General features: G+C 34.5%; 3 protein-coding genes across 5 annotated transcripts; 2 read left to right on the top strand and 1 right to left on the bottom strand.

The window, feature by feature from the left end:
- Positions 1-591: 591 nt before the first annotated feature.
- Positions 592-8,463, bottom strand: LOC123214879 (probable thimet oligopeptidase). 3 transcript variants are annotated; one of them, XM_044634889.1, is made up of 20 exons: positions 8,157-8,462; positions 7,949-8,070; positions 7,522-7,685; positions 7,247-7,337; positions 6,817-6,996; positions 6,114-6,194; positions 5,576-5,656; positions 5,068-5,160; positions 4,576-4,656; positions 4,331-4,493; positions 4,096-4,216; positions 3,901-3,973; positions 2,692-2,799; positions 2,469-2,566; positions 2,325-2,370; positions 2,008-2,104; positions 1,648-1,721; positions 1,464-1,568; positions 1,173-1,256; positions 592-904 (listed from the first exon to the last, which is right to left on the bottom strand). In XM_044634889.1, exons 1-20 carry the CDS (start codon positions 8,305-8,307, stop codon positions 794-796), a joined length of 2,124 nt encoding a protein of 707 aa, XP_044490824.1. In that variant the 5' UTR covers positions 8,308-8,462; the 3' UTR covers positions 592-793. The 3 variants fall into 3 exon arrangements, with proteins under 3 accessions (XP_044490824.1, XP_044490823.1, XP_044490825.1); XM_044634888.1 differs by having other exon boundaries at positions 3,892-3,973; XM_044634890.1 differs by lacking the exon at positions 1,173-1,256 and having other exon boundaries at positions 3,892-3,973; positions 8,157-8,463.
- Positions 8,464-10,760: 2,297 nt separating this feature from the next.
- Positions 10,761-14,691, top strand: LOC123215032 (signal recognition particle subunit SRP72). The gene is made up of 6 exons (XM_044635069.1): positions 10,761-11,026; positions 11,124-11,260; positions 11,685-12,037; positions 12,913-13,009; positions 13,124-13,405; positions 13,516-14,691. The coding sequence occupies exons 1-6, from the start codon at positions 10,891-10,893 to the stop codon at positions 14,503-14,505; spliced, it is 1,995 nt and encodes a 664-aa protein (XP_044491004.1). The 5' UTR covers positions 10,761-10,890; the 3' UTR covers positions 14,506-14,691.
- A 1,145-nt stretch (positions 14,692-15,836) lies between these two features.
- LOC123215033 (F-box protein SKIP14) lies at positions 15,837-20,012 on the top strand. Its single transcript, XM_044635071.1, has 2 exons — positions 15,837-17,608; positions 18,615-20,012. Exons 1-2 carry the CDS (start codon positions 16,634-16,636, stop codon positions 19,167-19,169), a joined length of 1,530 nt encoding a protein of 509 aa, XP_044491006.1. The 5' UTR covers positions 15,837-16,633; the 3' UTR covers positions 19,170-20,012.
- Positions 20,013-21,153: the final 1,141 nt, after the last annotated feature.

The raw sequence follows: 21,153 nt of genomic DNA on the forward strand, positions 1-21,153 counted from the left end.
TAAATTTTAAAAAATATAAATAATTTAATCATCCAATTATATAAAAATTTGTTAATTTATTTATATTTAATAATACATATAATATGTATAAATAATATTACTCATTTAATTATAAATTCTTAATTCTCATCCAATTGCGAGAAATTAATTGTCCATTGATTTCTATTTGTTAGGCCCGCAGAGGCCATTGATTTTAGCTACCACCACCCCACCTTGTCGAATGAAACAATCTTTACGGCGCAAAGTGAGAGTCCATAATTGCAATCCCTTGGATTCTATTGAACTATCAACCCTGAGAATAACCTTTTCAGTGTCCTATTGCTGGCTTTACACTGAAAATTGTTCCTTCTTTTGGAAACCTCAGAAAGTTGGTAGTTCAATGAACCCAACTTGCAATAACAAAATTATCTTTCTAGTCTTGTACTAAATAATGCAACAACCAATAATTAATTAGGATTTCAAATCCTAATATACGATTTAAGAGGTCTAACTTTTTTTTTTGTGGATTTTTTTCCTTTTTTTCTTATTATTATTTCTCTCAGCGGAAACAAGGTAACTATTGAGAGGAATTTGCAATTCAAGAAGCATAAGTTTCGACTTGGAAGCCTGCCTATTGATATTTATATACACAAATAGAAATTAACCAAAAATTGCAGGCACTGAGAGGCAATTATAATCTAGGCAATCAAGAAATAGAAACCAAAATGCTGCTGAAGTTAACCTAGTGGCATCAGAAAGAAAATTAAAGAAACTTAAAATCTCTTCCTCATGCAAACCATATTCAGATCTGCCATCACAAACCATATTCAGATCTGATGTTGACAAAAGCCTTGACTGATGGTTCTCTTCCAAGAAAGTCGGAGAGAATTTCAATGGGATCCTTCGAACCTCCTGGAGCTAATACCTGCCAAGAAATTAAAAGACTTATATATGGGCAAAAGCAAGGAATATAAATTTCCGATAAAACCGATAGTTACTATCCAGGAAGAAATAACTGAAGCAGACAATTTTTTAAAGATACCATGTAGGCTCTTAGGAAACTAACATGAGACATCTTAAAAGCACAATAGACGTAAGAGCATTACAAGGCTGCAAGTCAACTCTGAACACAACAATTTGAAGAACATTTGCAAAATATTATAACCAAAATTTGTTTAATCAAAACCACTTACTTTGTTCCTGAACTGCATGCCAGCATACTGATTCAAAATACCATCATCCCGAAATTTAGAAGCAAATATATCAGCTGCAAAAACCTATAAAGCATATTCATCCTATCAGAAAAATGATTGCTAAAAGGGTCACAGATGACAGGAAAATCCTCGACAATGAAAAGCCAATGGCAGGGATCAAACAGCTCAATGCCAAAGAATCAATAAAAAGAATAATGATGAGGGTTAATTATAGAGGATACAACAATCTTAAAACAAACATGAAATAAGCAATAAAGATATTGAAACAACCTCACTCCAAATATGGCTGTAGCAAGCAGCTTCAAAACCAATTGCACTACGTGGGAAACATGAAGCTGGGTTTGTTCCTTCCAACATTGGCAACCCTAACATTACCTGTGAATACAGAGATAAAATGCCCATTCTACCCAGAAATGCATCTTTTGTAAAAGGAACTTTTGAAATAGTTACTTACCTTCGAGTGAAGATGCTTGAATAACTCTACAATGTCAACATTATCAACTGAATGTATAATTTGATCAAAAATACCTGAAAAAAATAATATCTTACCAATGACACAGAAGATGGGAAAAAATACTTGCCTAACCTGATTCATCTTGGAATATGTTCCAAATAGCAATTAAAAATGCTCTAGAAGAAAATATATAGCCATGGTCTCTCTACAGTAGCAACCTTAATTTTGACTTATTTTCTCATACAAATCTATGTAATTGTAGATAGCATCACCATCAGGTTTCCCAAATGTTCCAATCAGGGAGGGGTTTTCAAGAGACTAATTTATAGTTCTAAGAAGGGAGACAGTAAGAACACTTACAATAAAGAACTTCTTGCTTCAATTTAAGTGCAGAAAAAGCATATCTCCATCTTTTAAGTGATTTACATACTTCATCCTTGATGGGCTTTGTGATATCCTACAGTTGACAAATGTCAAAGATAGAATCTTTACTAACAAAGTAACTGTAAGAAAGAATCTAACATATTACTTGGCAATTGCCATGAGCTCAAGAATCGTATTTATTAGGTAAAATCCAACCAAATAACAACAAATTTGATGAGTATGCATAAACATATATGTAGGCATGGACAAGGGAGAAACAGATCCATCAAAAAAGATGTCAAAAGCAGTATCACCTTATGGAAACCAGATATCAGCTTCAATGAGAAGCTCTCATAACACCTGGAATTTTTCAACATGTAACAACTTGAGTTTTTTTTTTATTTTTTTGGACTGAATAGAAATTATAGAATTAAGGACCACCATGATTCATCACTCACCAATTTTCTAGCAATTGACCAGGGATTTCCACAAAGTCAGGATCAACACATAGCCCAGAAAATTTAGCAAATGATGCACGGTTGCAAACATGTTGGACCTAAATGCTCATCATAATAAAAACCATGTTATTTGCTATAAGCACATCAGAAATTAGCATATAGTATGGATCTTATTTTGCAGAGAAAATATGTTAATAGAAGTTTGCAACAAAACTGTACATACCACATGGCCAAACTCATGGAAAAAGCTAACCACTTCAGAGAATCTCAATAAACTTGGATGACCAACAATGTCTTTCTGAATTTGAGATATCAGTAGAGCCACTGGTATCTATTTTAAGAACATAAGATAATTAAATTACATGTCAATCTCTGGTTTCTAAAATGATCGCACATCACATGTTAATTTATGTGTAGATGAAAATCACAATTATCAAGTATCATTCATGCAGCCATATTTCAAGCAAATAAATGGAAACACAAAGATTTCTTGAGCACAAGTCTGCAATTTGAAAAACTTTTTCAAAAAAAAATAATAATAGAAAATCAATAAAATTATATGTACTAACTTTAAGTATAAAAATGGGTATACACTTGATGTGTGTTATTATGTGATTGGATAATTTTGAATTAAAAACAAAGTAACACCCAATCATGTGATGACACAAATAAATGAATCTATTTGTATACTAAAAGTGGATACGTATAGTATTACTCATAAAAAATTGTATTGATGCATAGAGGAAATAATTTAAGCATTTCAATATCTGATTATGGTTATAAGTAGAATATGAAGAAACCTTTCTGTTTCCATCAACCCTCTATTTATCCCCACTACAATTTTCCTGTGTGCTACTTTAGACCTACCCTCAGAAAACATGGCTGTTACTGGCTAGTGGTGGCAGATGCTATAAATTTTTTATGGCACTGAAGGCATGGTTGATGGGAATGAGTAAACAGTCCTGACCAGATCAGTGCTACTCATGAACAGTTGCAACATGTCATGTAGTGGTAGTAGGAAGTAGGAACATCAACATGCTGTTATCCCTGATGGGTGATGACATATCACCGACAAGAGGTAATACAGTAATCATAATGTTGCAGTAATATTGGAATTATTGTAGCAATTGTCAGCAATTTAATGACTAAAAGGCAAAATATTTTCTTCCAGCAGCAACTGATAAGAATAGGAAAAGATGGCAAAATTGGTCTCTCCAAGTAGCAATAAAAGTTTCAAACTTCTTTGCTCCCAAATTACTCCTAATTCTTATCTCCAAGTATAAATATTTCTCTTTAGTCTCAAAAGGAAAAGTTAAAAAAACAATTGGAAGATGTTTGATTAAAGGCTCAACATAATGCTACACATTAGAGAGAATATAAATTCAGTAAACTCCAATCCTTATATCCACAGGGATTAAACAACCATCGTTACTTGCTTATCACCAGTTGAAGATACTGCACTGTTTTGAAGAGATACTACACAGGTGTGACCATATTTCCCTTCCCTGTAATAAAATAGAAACCAATTATTTCCTTTCATAAAAGCAAATTATCGAACCAGCAACACCAGCCCTGCCCGCTCCCCCCAAAAAAGGTAAAACATGCAGCTCATGAGTGATTAGTGAACCTTTTGTACATATCAAGGTAGAAATAACCAAGAAGTTCATTGGAGCTTAAATCAAAAACCGAGAAAACTCGAACATCATTATGCCAAACTTCAACATCTACAACTTCCTTAAATGTTATGCCTGTATGAAGCAAACAGAGTAAATCTTATTGTACATAAGATTAACAATTACTACACAGATAAAATAAATATTGAGGATACTTCTAATATAATAAAATAAAAAGTATATAGTTACCAAAAAGGTCTTGGCATATTTTGAAGACCCCAGATAAAACCAAATCAACAGGAAAATACTGTTTAACATCTCCAAAATCCAGATCAAATTGCTGCTCTTCAAATCTCTTAATATAGTATAACATATCCTCAACTCCAAAAGGAAGATCCCCTTCTTCTTTGTTCTGATGCCCCCATTACACCCAAAACCAATGAGAGACAAAACACATCATGGCAAAGGCACATAAAGTACAAGCAGATGCTAACCTTTAAATCTTTCAACATCATAAGTTCTTTGCTTGCCAAGTCAGTCAAACTGGCAGAGATTTCCTCTAAGAATTCAAATACCTGGACATAAAAACACATCATGTAAATATCAATTTCACAGATAAAGACAATTCAAATTTGAGGTCCTAATTATTTAATCAATCATCACATTCAATAATGTAATTATAAGCATAAGGCTGTTTACTCAGCAGTAACACAAAGAAATAGTGCAAATATCAGGGATGTCTGACAGTCCTAAAGTTAAATTGAGAAAAGGAAAAGGAAAAAATTATCAAAAATGTAATTGATGAGAACCCAATTTGAAAAGAAAAAAATATATCAGTAACTCAATCACCAAGTATGCAATTGCATAAAGAATCCAAACAAGCCAACATGGACTTCAAAGATGTGAAATCCACTTTCAACCTTATCTTTCTTCCTACAATTATAATTGTATGCTATAATATCCTAGAATGGATGAATTATACAAACCTTAGATGACGTCTTTGCCATTCTAAGATTAACTGCATAGTCCGCATAGTTTGAATAGCCAAGCAAACGGGCAAACTTATGGCGTGTTTCAACCTAAATCAGGAGTGAAGAGATAAATGTCAATAGCCTTTCACAGAAATTCATTCAAAGTCAAAACAGTCAGAAAAAAAGAGTAAATGGACATGCAATTCAACCTGTTTTACCAACACTTCAAAAAATAAAAAGGTTATTTTGCTTACCTTCTCCACAATTTGCAAGAAAACCAATCAAAATTGGATAATTGTATTAAGCAACATAAAAAAGAATACTAGCTTTTATATTTAACATCAAAGGGAAATTTCAAAACATTAAGAATTGCTGCATTTCAAGCTAGAAAAATTACATTCCAGAACATTTTGACATTTCAGGATTCCAACATGATAAAGCAGATATTAAAAATCATAACAGAACTAGACTTAGAGCTACGTCTTCAATAAAATCTGAAACCAAAGATTTATTGAATACTTACCAAACGTTCCAAGACAGACAGATTGAGATCTCCACATCTCTTCCCATATGCTACAGCTACTAATCTCCTTGTTCTTCCTACCTTCAAAAATCTCAAAAAAACATTGTGAATTACAGGGTCATAGAATCATGTAGTCTCAATGAAGTTCAATCCGGTATGTATAACAGAAGAAACAACAAAATGAGAGAATAAAGGTTCCAAATAGAGAAATGGTAACCAGAATTAAGAACTTGATAAAGTTGTGCATTTGATATAAAGCTTGCCATAGGGCAATTGACTTAGCTAGTAACCCCTCAATTTGCTCTGATATAAAGTTGAGCATATGAATTAATAAATTGTTTTGGTGAACACAACCAGCCTATGTGAAATTGACTTAGCAAGGAACCCCTCAATTTCCTCCCATATGATTGAGGATATAAAAATTACTCAAAACATTGTTGCATAAAAATCAATAACAGACCTAGCAATATATAATTAACAGTATAAGATGGCCCAGTAGAGGGACAGATATTATAATGATAATGCAAAAACAATGTACCTTGCATAGCTCTAGCACTGCTGCAACATGATGACTTTTCAGAGTGACCTTGAATTTAACATTTTCAGCTTTATCTAAAGTCTGCACAAGAATTCGTAACTTATAAAGAAAAAGGAGACTTATGATGAAAATTCAGCTGATTTATTCAGATATAATGCATAGGTTAGGTTTAATATTAATCAACATCTTTATTGATTAAATCAGAGTAAAATTAAATTTCTTAAGATTTTACTGATTCATACATCAGGCGAACAATAGCAACAATAACTAAATTTGGTTATTTTCCATGAAGGAATTTGCTTTTCCGTATCATCGTCTACGAGTTGTAAAAATATTAAGAGCTTGATTTGAAGCAACCATTTGCTTCTGTTTTCTATGATAGTCATTGCCCATGAGAAATCCACATTCTTGAATAAAGAATTTACTTGGTGTTGTCTCTATCAATTAATTAGTTATTGCACAAGGTATATACATGAGAAATTAAGAACCATGCAATATCAAAAATGCTTCCATAAAGGTTTTCTGGTTGCAAGCCTGCGCCCAAAAAGATATAATAAATAAATAATCTTTGCTGTTACTTCATATTTGCATTTACAGTAAAGGAGACTTAACAAGTCATTTACTTTCCTATAAAGACTAGTGTTTTGTGATATTGAGTAACAATAATGCAAGAAAATGTAAAAAAGAATGGGAAAATATCAACCTTCAGGAACTCCAGTGGCAATCCAACAAGCTCAGCCTCACTGAAAAGAAGGAAAGTATTATCATCATTCAGATTTTGTACATACTGCAAGCTTAGCTCATCAATCTGAGCTCTCAATCTTTGCACTTCCTCCCTCTTGGTTACAGTGAGGTTCAATCCATTCCGCTCAAAGTCTCTGACCTGTCACTGATTGGAAAGAGATAAACATTTGGACTGAAGAACTGATGCATGAGTATCAAACCAAAACTATTAAAGTTCTATGTATAATACAAATAGTTCAACAGACATGAATTTACATAATCTAAGGCCAGTTGCTTAGCTGTATGTACAGAGTTACAAATTCCAAGCAGGTAATAGTTAGTTATGAATTGCTGACCATAAGTGACGTTCCATGGAAGTAACATGTGACAAAATACAACTATCTCCTTACCAGGGCTTGGATATAACGTTTAGCTTCAGGGCCGATCCATTCTCCCTTTGAAGCATAAGCTTTGATGGCACGATACACATCTTCACGTTTGCTGATAAACTTGCACGAAAAACAAAATGTTTAATTCCAAACTTTAACAAATGAATGCAAAGCTAGTCTCAGTTCCTTCTTCCAACAACCATTTTAATCATAATGAGGCAAAACATTAAATTATGTGTACATACTTCTACCAAGATGACTTATGTAAAGTTGTGTACAGAATGAAAAAGTGAAACCTGCAAGACAAAACATGAGCATCTATTCTCCTCTCAGCTTCAGCGCTCGCTTTACGCACATCTGTCAAACTGGACACAAGCTTTGGAAACACACAAGATTGGACTTGAGGAAATTGCTCTGCCTCCAAGTCTGCTAGAGGTGCAATAACGTTCATATATGTAACCTGCATTTACAGGAAAAAAAAAAAAATCCATTAAAAACAACTGCAGACTTCAATTTCAATTCAGCAGTAAGGACGTTTGCCACAAGAAAACTGATCCAAGCTAAAATACACAAACTGCACCAATGATTGACCTTGATTTTTAATCCCAAGCAGTTCACGACCCAAAATTTGTTTATACCATTACAAACTAAATTTTATAAAACTAAAATTCAGTAGATAATATAAATTGCAAGAACAACCGATTGATAAAACTTCATTAATACCTTTTCAAGAGGAACTGAAGCCACTGCATCGTGGACTAGTTTTGACTTAACAATGATTCCATCAGCTAATTTTAGAATTTCAGAAGCTGACAAATTAACTTGAACATTCGAGCCTCGAAGATCTGTAATTTGAGAAAACAAAGAGCAAAGTTACACATAATTGCAATAAGAACTCGTAAGAAAGTGAGCTTTGAAATGATGAGAGAACCTTTCTTCTTGTGTTTTTTCCTGCCAGCGTTGAAAGCGGCAATAGCGAAATTGACAGCGAGCACGGCAATAGCGGCAGCTCCGGTGAAAGCGAGGAGGTTCCTATCTCGTTTCTGTTTCGACATTTTCTCTCTGTTTTCTTCACTTTCCATCGTAATTTTAATTCTAGTTTTTTAATTTTCTCACTGGCCAAACCGTAGTCAGCTTAATGGCTAAGTTGGAAGTTGGGAGGGAAATTTTGTGTCGGTCTGGGCGGAAAAAAGGGAAAAACGCAAAATTGACTAGCTTTGCTCCTTGAAATTTTTGAAATGTGACTCTTGACCCATAGTTGGCTTTTGGCTTCACAGGCGTTACGGTTTAGACGGGCCGGCCGGCTATTTGACCTTTATAGCCCTCGGATTTTTGAATTCAACAGTAATTTGTCTTAATAAAACAATTTACAACATTTTATATATAAATAATAATATATTATTATATAAAATTTTAATATATCTTTTAATATTTTAAAAAACAACAATTACACTGTTAAACTAATTAAAATATAATATTTTAAAATTAATTAGAGTTTTAATATTTTTTTAAAATCTCAGTGATTTTTTAAAAAATTTGTAAAAATATATTTATAATTTGATATTTATATTAAATGTTAATACGTGCTTTATAATTTGAATGAAAGGGAAAATAATTATTTTTAAGAAAACAAACACATAATTTACTAACAAAAATAAATGGTATATAAGAATTTAATATAACATAAAACTTTTTTTTTCTTTTATTTCATCTTGATATACATCGTAATTAAAAAGGCCAAATGTGCCACTAAAGTCTAATGAAATGATAAATTTTTATTATTTAAATTTTAAAAGCCAAATTTTCATCCGTTATTTATTTTTATCAGTGAATTTGCTAAATTTTATAAAATTAACAATATTGCTCTTTGTATTGACATTACAAATTACTATTTTAACTTCACTAATTTTAAATTTTATTATTAAGATCCTTAAAAAATATCAAAATTTTAACTAATTTTAAAATATTATATTTTGATAAATTATTTAAAGTATAACTATATTTTTTAAAACTATAAAACCACCACATGTTAAAAATCTAAAAAATTCAAAACACTCATTTTTTCTTTTTGAAATTCTAAAAACCCTTTGAAAATTATTAACACTCCAAATATTTTAAAAAATTTATAATTTATCCTCTAAACTTTGGAGAGAGGAAATAGAAAAAATAAAAAAAGGAAAATGAACAAAAAAATAAAGAAAAATGAGGAAATAGAAAATTTAATATAAAATAATATTATTATCTTTTCACTTAATAAAATTCATTAAAATAAATAGATAAGAGGTAATAATTTTGCTTTTTAACACTTAAAGGGTATAAATTTGTCCTTTCAACAATCCCTGGTTGGGACACAATCTTTTGGCCTAATTAAAATCATTTAATTGCTTTCAAAAACATGGATGAAGATTTGTTGGTGTAATAGTCTAGGTGATAGGTGAAGTGTTTATGATTTCTTACAAACACGTCTCGGGTCATTTGGTTTAAAGCACGAAAAAAACTCTGATCACGATAAAGCCTGAGTGTTGGGCCATCGGATCGAGCTTAGAGTTTTAATGTTAAGTCTATGGGCTGGCCTAATATGGTCCGATACTGTTTATAAATTTTTTTTTTTCTTGTTTCTGTTGCTTCTGCCACTTGGCAGAAGATTCTTCCTTTTGCCAAATGATAGATTGGCCCTGCTTAATTTTTATTTATTTATTTATTTTTTTAAATAAATTTATTATATTTTCTATCATTTTCACTTTTATTTACAAATCTTTTAATCTTTCAATCTCAATTATTTCATTATATTTTAATCTTATTTTCTTTCATTAACTTTCTTTCAAAAAATATCTGAATTCGTAAATAATAATTTTTTATATTTATAATTTTAATTTTAATTTTATTTTATAATTACAAAATATTATAAAATAGCTAAATTCACAAATAATAATTCTTTATCTTTGAAGAATTCAGATATAAAAATGAGTAGATAAATATTATATAATAGATATATTTTATTTATATTTTGTAATTTATACAGTATATAAATTAATTTATTTGTACTATATTATCAATTTATAATATTTTTTATCATGTAACCACAGTATTCTTCTGTCACAAGTGAGAGATTATAAATAAAATATTTAGGGTATTGTCTTCGGTTTTAATAATTAAAAAATAATTTGTGTTTAAAAATTTTAATTAAAATTTTTTTAAAAATATTGATTAAATGGGTCGGCCCGATCTGAAAACCCATTATTGTTTGGGACTCAAGCCCGGCCTGATCTATTAACCCAATGGGCCGAGCCGGAGCCAACCCATCCCGGCCCATTGACATCTCTATTCATGTAATCAAGTGCACAGGGAATACCAAGTTCCAATGTCAATTTATAACAATGTTTTTAATTTATGTTTATGGTCCGGGTTTTGACGGATCCGACATCATGTGTCTAACTGGGCCCCTCATTTTCTCATGTGGGCTTTTAAAAAGCGCTTCACGGGTCACCCGGCCCAGAGCCCAAGAAACCCGAAGCGGTGCTGTGCGAACGCCAAAAGGTGCACAGCCTAAATCCGCAGCCCTCGATGCTCAACCAGTCGATCCTCCAAACCAGCCTCTTCTCTGATCTGTTTTGTAACTGAGAAAATAATACAAGCAATTGCCACAACCAAGAAAATCTCGGTCAATGGCTCCTAAAACTAAAGAAAAACCAAAGCCTGCTCCGTCTCAGCCACCACCTGCCATCGAAGATCTATTCACCTCGCTTAACAGACATATTGAGCGATCCGAGTTCGAACAAGCCGTCAAAGTCGCAGATCAAGGCACGACTCTGATTCTATGAGGCTATTCATCTCTATTTTTATTGTTTAACGTTTAATGTTCTCATTTATCGAAATGCTGCATGCAACTGTTTCGCAGTTCTGTCAATCGCTCCCGGCGACGAGGACGCGGTGCGGTGCAAAGTGGTGGCTTTGATAAAGGCGGACGATATTGATGGTGCTCTCTCTACAATTCAATCGTCTCAGAAGCTCCCTATCGACTTTAGTTACTTCAAGGTATTCATTTTTTATTCTTTTAAGTGTTTCGTATTGTGCTTGTCTTCTTAATTATAATTCACTGCCGTTGCCGATTATTGATATATTGTGTTAAAACGTGGTTAACTTTTGAAGAAATTTTTTCATTGCATTTGCATAGTAGCTGCCATGACAGAAAATTATTTATTTTCTGAAGTTCGTTTAATGTCTTTCGATATTTTGCATCAGGTTATTGGAGTTCATTTTCTCTCTTAATTTGAGTTCTTCAATAATGACGTGAGATAATACAAGTCTTTTTCTTATATCTCTGTGGCTGGCTCTAAATTTTCTCAATTATATATATATATAGTTAATTTGGGATGATCTGTGGCTGCATTAGATTTTTCTAAAGTGGACATAAAGTCTCATTGTTGATTTTAATTTTCCTTTTGCTGTTTCTGAATAGGCATACTGCCTCTACAGGCAAAACAAGTTAGATGAAGCATTAGAATTATTGAAAAACCAAGAGAGCAATTCTGCTGCCATGCTCTTGAAATCTCAGATTTTATATCGTTTAGGAGAAATCAATGCCTGCGTAGATATATATGAGAAGCTTCAAAAATCCAAGATTGATTCTTTAGAAATAAATTTTGTGGCTGGTTTGATTTCGGCTGGAAGGGCTTCTGAAGTGCAAAAAACACTGGATGGACTTAGGGTGAAAGCAACTAGCAGCTTTGAGTTGGCATACAACACAGGTTGTTCTCTAGTTGAAAGGAATAAGTACTCTGATGCGGAACAACTCTTATTGGCAGCCCGAAGGTATTAAGGCATTGTAATCATAATGGGTTTTTTTTTCGGTGACAGTAAATTATTTAATTCAGTACTGGAACTTTATGAATATATTAATGTTTCTAGTTTTGTATTAGTCTTCAACCTTATATTAGTAGTATTCTAAGGTGTGAAAATCAACTTAGGATTAGTTGATTTTAACCTTTCTTAAGTAAGAAAGTGTCTTTGGAGATAATTTAAGAGCAGTGCTAGAAGTGCAAACTTTTGATGCAGCTCTGCTTGACAAACCCTTCATTAGATGTTATCTGAATGTTGTTTATGAAATTAACACAAAATAGAGTACACAGCTTCTTGTATTAGTTTCCAGTGTGCCGTCTTCAATGAGCTTGATTTGTTGTAAAACGTAAATGGTCATCTACTTGAGCTTCATTCATGGCATTATAGGTTCAGACATCAGCAAAGAAATTCCATGCTGTTGCTGAGTCCATGCCATAGAAGAGAGTCCAAAACTGTCTTATAATTTGGTATCTAACATTTACTTTAATTGATTGCTTGTCTGGACTTTATCATTTTTGGGTTTTTTTTTTTTTTTTTTTTTGTGTTTTTTATTGGTGCTGTGCTGCTGAGTGCACATTGACATTTTTTTCATACAAAATGATATGTCTATTTTTAATTGAAAGAAATGGATGTTTCTATGTGAGAGTTTTTGAGGTTGTGAAGTGTTTCAATTCATATGATCTGTTTCTGTCTGTTATAATATTTTTATTTGTGTCTTGCTTATCATAATTCTCTGACTGGTAGTTTCTATTTTGTTAGACTTCATTTGTGAGTCATTAAAGTCTGTATCTCCTTGTAAAGGTGAGACAGTTGAACTCTATGGACACTGATTTACTATTTTTTGTCAGAATTGGTCAGGAAACTCTAACTGATGACAACTTTGCTGAGGATGACATAGAGATTGAATTGGCTCCTATAGCTGTCCAATTAGCGTATGTTCAGCAGGTAAAATAAGTGCGTTGTGCAAATATTGTACTATCTTAATCTTTTAATTTTTTCCTCCATTTTTGCGATGGAGCTATACAATGGTCAGTAATGCAAATTAGCTTGTTTCATTAGCTCCTTGGAAACAATCAAGAGGCTATTGGAGCTTATGCAGACATTATTAAGCGGAATCTGGCAGATGAATCATCACTTGCTGTGGCTGTGAACAACCTCGTTGCATTAAAAGGTCCGAAAGATGTTTCAGATAGCTTAAGGAAACTTGATCGTATCAAAGAGAAAGACACGCAAAACTTTCAGCTTGCTCGTGTGCTTGACTTGAAGCTTTCATCGAAGCAAAAGGAAGCAATATATGCAAATCGGGTGCTTTTACTGCTTCATGCAAATAAGATGGACCAGGTATACAACCAGTCTATTGCTCTGATTTGTCCCATTTTTCTATCACTTAGTAAACTCAGCTGCTTCAAGATCCTGTTTACATGATATTTTTCATTGCTGAAACTTTACAGGCTCGAGAACTTGTTGCCACATTGCCAGACCTTTTTCCAGGAAGTGTGATGCCAGTGTTGCTTCAAGCTTCTGTCTTAGTGAGAGAGAACAAGGCTGCTAGGGCTGAAGAAATATTGGGGCAGCACGCTGAGAAATTCCCTGATCAGTCCAAAGTTGTTCTTTTGGCTAGGGCACAGGTTGCTGCTGCTGCCAACCATCCTCATATTGCAGCCGAGTCCCTGGTGAAGATACATGATATCCAGCACATGCCTGGTACTGTGGCCACCCTTGTGGCTCTTAAAGAGCGTGCTGGAGATATCAATGGTGCAGCAGCTGTGTTTGATGCTGCAATCAAATGGTGGCTAAATTCCATGACTGAGGACAATCAGCTAAGTGTCATAATGCAGGAGGCTGCTTCCTTCAAGCTCAGACATGGCCAAGAGGAGGATGCCTTCCATCTCTATGAGGAGCTTGTGAAAACCCATGGAAGCATTGAGGCATTGGTTGGGCTCGTCACTACAGCTGCTCGGGTGGATGTTGACAAGGCTGAAGCTTATGAGAAGAAACTAAAGCCATTGCCTGGTTTCAAGGGGGTTGATGTGAACAGTTTGGAGAAGACTTCTGGTGCAAAACATGTTGAAGGCGCTGCTTCTGTTGTCCCTGAAGCACATGAGGAAGGAAGGAGAGAGAAACCAAAGAAAAAGAGAAAGAGAAAGCCAAGGTACCCCAAAGGATTTGACCCTGCAAACCCTGGTCCTCCACCGGACCCAGAAAGGTGGCTCCCCAAGAGAGAGAGGTCAAGTTACAGGCCTAAGAGAAAGGATAAGAGAGCTGCTCAAGTGAGAGGCTCACAAGGTGCAGTTGTTAGAGACAAACATGAAACTGCTGCCCAAGGTACTAGTTCCAATTCAACGTCAAGCCAAGCCAGTAGCTCTAAAGGAGCTTCACAGAATTCTGTTGGACAGCAATCCAAGTCATCCAAGTCTTCAAGAAAGAAGTCTAGGAATTAACCCGGAAGGAACTGCAATTTTAGTCACATAATTCAAATATTTTAACATTTACTTTGCGATATTATGTTGTTTCATTTAACTGAGATTTTGACAGTTAGTTTTTGGTCTGTGTGTTTCTAAATTTAATTTAAAACGATCGCCGTAACAGGGAGCATGAGTCATCTGTTCACTCCCTTTTCTTCTGGATATTCCCTTGGTAGTGGGCTGATTGTAAACTTGGAAACATTGTCATTTCCAGGTGGTGGCCATGCAAAGCCATCTCAAACTTTGCCCTGAAGAATTGCTTTGTGAATACTTGTGAGAGGAGTTTATTGAAAATTTCAAGTTAGAAACGATTCCTTGGGGCAAATACTCACCAAAGTGTGAAACAAGAAATTCTTTCTTGCATGAGTATGAACATATTAGGGGTCGTAAAGTTGGACTTTGCTTCCCTTTGTGGTGGATGGAGCTCAAGAAAAAGGTTAAAAAATGTGCTTCGTCCAACCAACTTTTTCCTCTTGCTTGCTTGGTCAAATCCCCACAAATTATTATCGAGTAATCCGTCCAAATTAAATACTTTGGCTTAAACATTAAGGCAGCTTAGGCCTTAAGGTTTAATCAGCTAACTGAAACCAGGGCAATATTATTATTAAGTAAATAATAATGCAAAATGTTTGTTGAAGCCAACCGCGTAGTGTTCTTGTAATGAAATTTCACAACAATTTTTTACTACTCATAAGATTATATTCAAATCAAATTTAATTATAAATTTATTTTAAATTTATTTGAGTTAGTTAAAAATATAGTCAAAAGATCACTAATCAAATAAATAATACATCAATAAAATAAATAATATTAATAATAAAATTAATAAGGTAAATAATATTACCAAATTAAAACAGAATAGTTCAAATTGAGCCGATCTCATCATGGCTGGATCCAGCCGTAGTTGTTGATTAATTTTCCGTATTACCCGTTTATGTGGGTCGGATCTTATCTGTGTACATAGAAGCTGAGGTTGTTTTGGGCCCAGATCGTGCATCATCACAAACGCTGACCTTTCAACTCACCTGTTCACTCACACCCAATATTATCCTGTAAGTTAGTCTAAAACCGTCTGATAAGTTATCAGAACCGTACTCCCCAGTCGTCTGATAAAGATGAGTGATCGCAACGAACATAGACCGAGAGATTAGCAGTAAAACGATAGGGTGGTTTCCTGATACCATCTCCCGCCACATCTTACTGCGAAGAAAAAGTAACCCTATTATTAACTAACCGACACGTGTCGATTTCTCCCTTAGCCTACTCCCGCTCCTAAATCGGACAATTCACCATGACCCTGCACTTTCTCTCTCTCTCCCGCAAACTCAAATAAAAAAATAAAATAAAATAAACATAATTTATTAATTTCGTATCCTTCGTTTGTAATTTCCCTGGCTCGTTTATTTCTTTTCCTTTCTTGTCTCTTGAACTCGGTCGACAGACTCAACCCACCTTCTCTTCGGATCGAACACTCTTCTCCCAACTCAGACACCGTTTAAAAGCACAAAACCCTCGTTTTACGTCGAGAAAGCCACTGGATTCGGTGCCAAGAGACTTGGCTTTATCTGTCGATTGCGTTCGTGGGAGGTCAAATTAGGGTTATCTCTTGTTGTTAATCTTATCTTTTAATTTGATTTGATTATCGTTTATTCGTTTTCTCCGATTTTGCGTTTAGATTTGTTGCATACCTTAGCTTTTGATTAGGTTATTCCAAGGAAAAGAAGAAAAAAAAAAGAAATTCGACTCATTTTGATTGATTCTTTGTATAGATTTTTGGGTAGAGGGTTTCCTGTTGTTCGTTTTGTTTAGCTCAAGTATATTAGCTTCTTACACGAGAAACTCCGTGAAAATTTTGGTGCGTTGTTTTAGTTTGCCATCCAAAATCGAGGGTTTTCTTGTTAGATTTAGATCTTCGAAAATTTTGTTTTAATCTTTTTGTTTTATAATTTCTCTTTCAAATCTGTTTAGGTTTTTTTTTTTTGGTTGATATCCCTAAGCTAAAAGGAACAAAAAAAAAAAAAGAAGAGAAGAGACTTTTAGGGTTTGCATACAGTGCTGTTCATGTTGTAAAGAAGGATTTGGGAAAGAGGTTGTATACAATACGATGGCATTGAATTTTTCGCATCGATCAATCTTTCCTTCACATTTAAGTGATGACAATATGGTGGCCCCAATGAGGATTGCAAATGGGTATCTTGTTGAGGGAATTCCTGAGCGAAACGGAGATGGGTTTAGGAATTGGCATTCGGATTGCGAAATGGAGGACTGTTTTCATTATGGAAGGGATAGGGGTTGTAACAGATGCGTCTCTCAGGACTCTGTATCAAAGGACATTCTTGACCTTCTGCCATCAGATCCATTTGGCATGGATATCAGTACCACTTTTACTGCAATTACAGGTTGGCTTGAGGACTTGGAGGTGGATTATGGTGGCTATGGGATGGATGAGGTGGGGACAAGTGAAGGGAATTGTCAGTTGCTTGCGGAATTGAATTTTTTCTGGAATAATGCTATGAGGTTTCAGGGTTTTCCTGGGAACACTGGGTTTGAGCATAATTTGCATGTAGTGAGTGGATCTTCTGGGTGTTTTTTGGGGAAGGACGTAGTAGGGGAGACATCTGGTCATGGTGGTCTTGAATCATCTTGTGATATGGATGAGATTTTGAGTTATGGTAATGAAAATGTGGGTTATGGTGATCAGCGATATAAAGGATTGCAAGAGGGTTATGGTGATCAGCGATATAAAGGATTGCAAGAGGGTTATGGGATCGATCATGATAAAGAGGGAGGGGCTCCACATCCTGCTTTGTATTTTGCCCTTGGTTATCTGGGTCCACGGGATCTCCTTCTAGTTGAAAGGGTTTGTAGGTCTCTGTGTTCTACTGTTAGAAGTGACCCTCTCTTGTGGAGAAGTATTCACATAGATCAGCCATTGAATGAAAAGATTACTGATGATGTTCTTTTGCAATTAACCAATAGGGCTCAAGGTAACTTGCAATGCTTAAGCCTGGTGGAGTGTTTAAGGATTACTGATGATGGTCTGAAACGTGTGCTTGAAAATAATCCAAGGCTAACCAAGGTCAGATTATTTTTAACCAATATTAGTTTTGCATTGTGTGGATATTTCTTTTATATATGAATATCATCTTTCTAACTTAATCATTGCTTGCATGACTTTTAGTATTAATAGTTTTTCTTACCAGGTTATTTGGTGGGCTGTTTGATGGTGTTGTTTGAGTCCTTTATGCTTTATATATGTGTATATCTATTCTTTACTCACATCTTACATTTTCTAAATTATTGGGAATATATAGTGGCAAGTTATTCCTACATAATGACAATTACATGTAAAAATTTTGGTGCCTTGGGTTTTTTCTGTTTCTGGTGGGTTTGTCCTCCATTCTGGAGCTGATAGGTATTGTCAATTCTTTTATAAGTAAAAATTCAGTTATACCATCTTGTTAGAAAAATAACACTTTTTACACACTGAAGACCGACTGGCCTGATGGGTTTCTTCAAGCACACATGTATATGCAGACATGCATTTATTAAATTTTTGCTATGTGATTTTTTGTTTATTATTATTATTTTTTTGTAATCCCAGTATAGAACCAATCATGAGCAGAAATAAATTAAACCAATCACCTCTAACGTGAGACTAGTTATTGTTAGCTTGTTTTGTTAATTTGATTATGGTAGACTTATTATCAATTCAGAATTGTATTTTCATTGTTATGAAAGTTTGCAAATGTGTGAAATTAGTTTTTGCAGTCTTTATGTATGGATAACTTAAGGATTTGAAAGTGAAGTAGCTACTCTGTCACTTGATTCTGGGTCAATCACTTTTTTACATGTCATCAAACTATATATTGCATGCTTATATTCAGATGGGTTGGCACTTTTATATCTGCATGATACAATTTTTCTTCTTGTGTTAAAACTTTGTCCTTCTGTTTTTGGCTCTCTATCACCCTAGACTATCAGCAAAACTGATTGGAAGCATTTCATCATGCAACTTCATGACACCTGAATTATAGATGATTAATTGCTCTTTTTAAGCTGCTAAATTCATTCTCTTCTTGCAGCTGAGTGTTCCTGGATGTACTAGACTCAGTATCGAGGGCATCATTAACTGCTTAAAAGCTTTCAAGTCTATGAGCACAACAGGCGTGAAGCATCTTAGAATTGGTGGGCTCTATGGTGTGACTCCAACACATTTTGAAGAGTTGAAGCTTTTATTGGGCACTGATTGTTCCATGCAACCAAGTGCTCGCAAGCCACATTTCTATCACAGAGGAAAATTTTATCTATCCTTTGAGGATGAACGTGCCATCGATATTGAAATGTGCCCTAGATGCCAGAACCTGAGGCTAGTATATGATTGCCCTGCAGAGGGATGTCAGGGGGGAAAAAACATCACTCAGCTATGCAGGGCGTGCACACTCTGCATAGCACGCTGTGCTCAATGTGGTCGATGCATTAATGACAGTGAATATGAGGAGACATTTTGTTTGGAGTTACTTTGTTCAGAATGTGGGAAGCAGCTCTTGATGAGTCAAGAGAGGCAGGTTAGAAGGATTGAACTGAATAAAACTCCTGATTCTGATGAACCTTGTTCTAGCGTCTGTCATCATGGCTAGGGACTAACAGCAATTTGTGTCTTCTGGTTTCACTTATGGTCGAGAAATTGAATGATTGGTTACCTAGTGAGGCAACCAACATATATTTCTTATTCTGTCTGGTTATTGCCTTCTTTGTCTGCAAGTCAAGTCAGGTTCAGCTTATTGGTGGACATGAACTTCAGGACTGCATTTGGGTAAGCTGCTTTCAGTTATCATTCTGTGGAAAGAAGGGAAAACAGAAATAGAAGAAATAAAAGATGAAGAAATACTTGAGAATGTTAGTAAGGAGTTTTAAATTTTTTATTAATATGTTAAGGATAAAAGGGATCTGGCTGCTGGGTTGTACCTAATATTTGTAACTCATGATAATATGAAGTCAAAGGTTTTGATTGATTGATGCTCAGGACAAAGGGGATTGCATGTGTGGATGGTTTCCTAACAATTGTTACTAGCGGTTAATAAAGTCCACTGTAGAATATGCTGGTTTGCTCATGGATTGGAACTGACATATGAGTTGACTATGAAGTGGGAGGTGATCTTGTCGATATGTCCATGCGACTTGTCTGTTGTACTGTGATGTCTCTTCCATTCTGCTTGTATTTTGTCATGTGCCTAGCTGAGGCAAGCGTTCATCTAATTGCTACCTGTGCAGCGCTGAAAAATCTGTAGTGAGTTATCTTGTTGCCATTCGGTAACTTGTGATGCAGGCTGCTCTTTATGCACTATTGTTTGGGTGCGTGCTTGCTGCTTTAATTGTAGCACAACATATTTCTACCGTCCCTGGTGATCTGTATTTCTTGAACAGTGTAGGTTTGTTTTTGTTCCTTCCATTGTGGAAGATATGCCAGATTCATTTATGGATGTGAAGCTGTACGCAATTAGTTTTCATGAGAAAAGAATGTTCTGGTGAAATCAACTAATCAGAGATTAAAATAATCATTAGTTATTTTTTTCATAAGAAGAGATCTAAATCAAAGGCTCTTGGGCAAAGCAAACACAACTGACCACTCTCCACTAATATTACCATTATGTGCATTCAGTTTTAAGTGTTTAATTGGTTATGATAGATTGTTAAGGAGTAGAGGCTTATCTCCCAAGTTGATGAGTTTTGGATAGATTGGAAAGATCCTCTCTTGATAGAGCAATCCCAAACTCTCAATGAAAGGGCTTGTCAATCTAGTTTGATTTACTTGAGGAGGAATGGGAGTGGGCGACGAAGCTTAATGAAGGGAGAATAGAAAGGGGTTAGCTAGTTTTTGGGTGATTAAGAATAGGGAATGCAGGGACTCATTATAGATAGTATTAGATGTATTAGATGATGTGTTATTATTTGATGGTTATTATTTTATTTTTAATTTAAAATTATTTAATATATAATGATACATTAACATAAAAATGAGAACATATTTATTGGTCCGTCACTGATGGGTTTTGATGGTAGAAGACCGTGGGGCTGGATCGTGATGATGATTTTCGTCATGGTCTTGTGGATGTACAATGGATTTTAAAATGGTGCCGGATGTTGTGTTGGGTGAAATATGAACGCGGATGAAATATGATTCTCTGAACATGGAAAGTAATTCAGGTAAACAAAGAAAAGAGCAAATTACATAATTTACGTTTTCCCATAGACAGTCAGTCTAACCCACAAACATTTGCCCTTCATTAACGGCATAAATCACATTTTCTAATATAAAAATTAAACTATTTTAACGGAAAAAGGTTTTACACAGATGCAGAAATTGTAGTAATCATATTACTTCTGACTGATTTACTTATCAGAACTTATTATGTTTCCTCTACATAAATGCGATTAACAATTTCATCCTATCATCTCTTTTGTGGGTGGTCAAATTGCATCTCTCTATTAGGTTGACTCTCTTTTCTTTCTGATGTTCTCTTCCTCTAGTTTAATCTCTTCTTTCATTCCATCAAGAACATTAAAACACTGTTTTGTTAGTTTTGAAATATCATTGGTTCATGGTTCTTAATGAAAAATTCA

The sequence above is a fragment of the Mangifera indica genome, chromosome 4 (genome assembly GCF_011075055.1).
Source record: "Mangifera indica cultivar Alphonso chromosome 4, CATAS_Mindica_2.1, whole genome shotgun sequence".
Classification (NCBI taxonomy): domain Eukaryota; kingdom Viridiplantae; phylum Streptophyta; class Magnoliopsida; order Sapindales; family Anacardiaceae; genus Mangifera; species Mangifera indica.

Excerpts from the sequence above, each read along its gene's own strand:
- LOC123215033 (XM_044635071.1), top strand. The coding sequence starts at position 16,634 with ATGGCATTGAATTTTTCGCATCGATCAATCTTTCCTTCACATTTAAGT. Across the intron at positions 17,609-18,614 it reads ATAATCCAAGGCTAACCAAG|CTGAGTGTTCCTGGATGTAC; the intron begins GTCAGATTATTT and ends CTCTTCTTGCAG.
- LOC123214879 (XM_044634888.1), bottom strand. The coding sequence starts at position 8,307 with ATGGAAAGTGAAGAAAACAGAGAGAAAATGTCGAAACAGAAACGAGAT. Across the intron at positions 4,494-4,575 it reads TGATGTTGAAAGATTTAAAG|AACAAAGAAGAAGGGGATCT; the intron begins GTTAGCATCTGC and ends TGGGGGCATCAG. Across the intron at positions 905-1,172 it reads GCATGCAGTTCAGGAACAAA|GTATTAGCTCCAGGAGGTTC; the intron begins GTAAGTGGTTTT and ends ATTTCTTGGCAG.
- LOC123215032 (XM_044635069.1), top strand. The coding sequence starts at position 10,891 with ATGGCTCCTAAAACTAAAGAAAAACCAAAGCCTGCTCCGTCTCAGCCA. Across the intron at positions 11,027-11,123 it reads CGTCAAAGTCGCAGATCAAG|TTCTGTCAATCGCTCCCGGC; the intron begins GCACGACTCTGA and ends ACTGTTTCGCAG. Across the intron at positions 13,406-13,515 it reads ATGCAAATAAGATGGACCAG|GCTCGAGAACTTGTTGCCAC; the intron begins GTATACAACCAG and ends GAAACTTTACAG.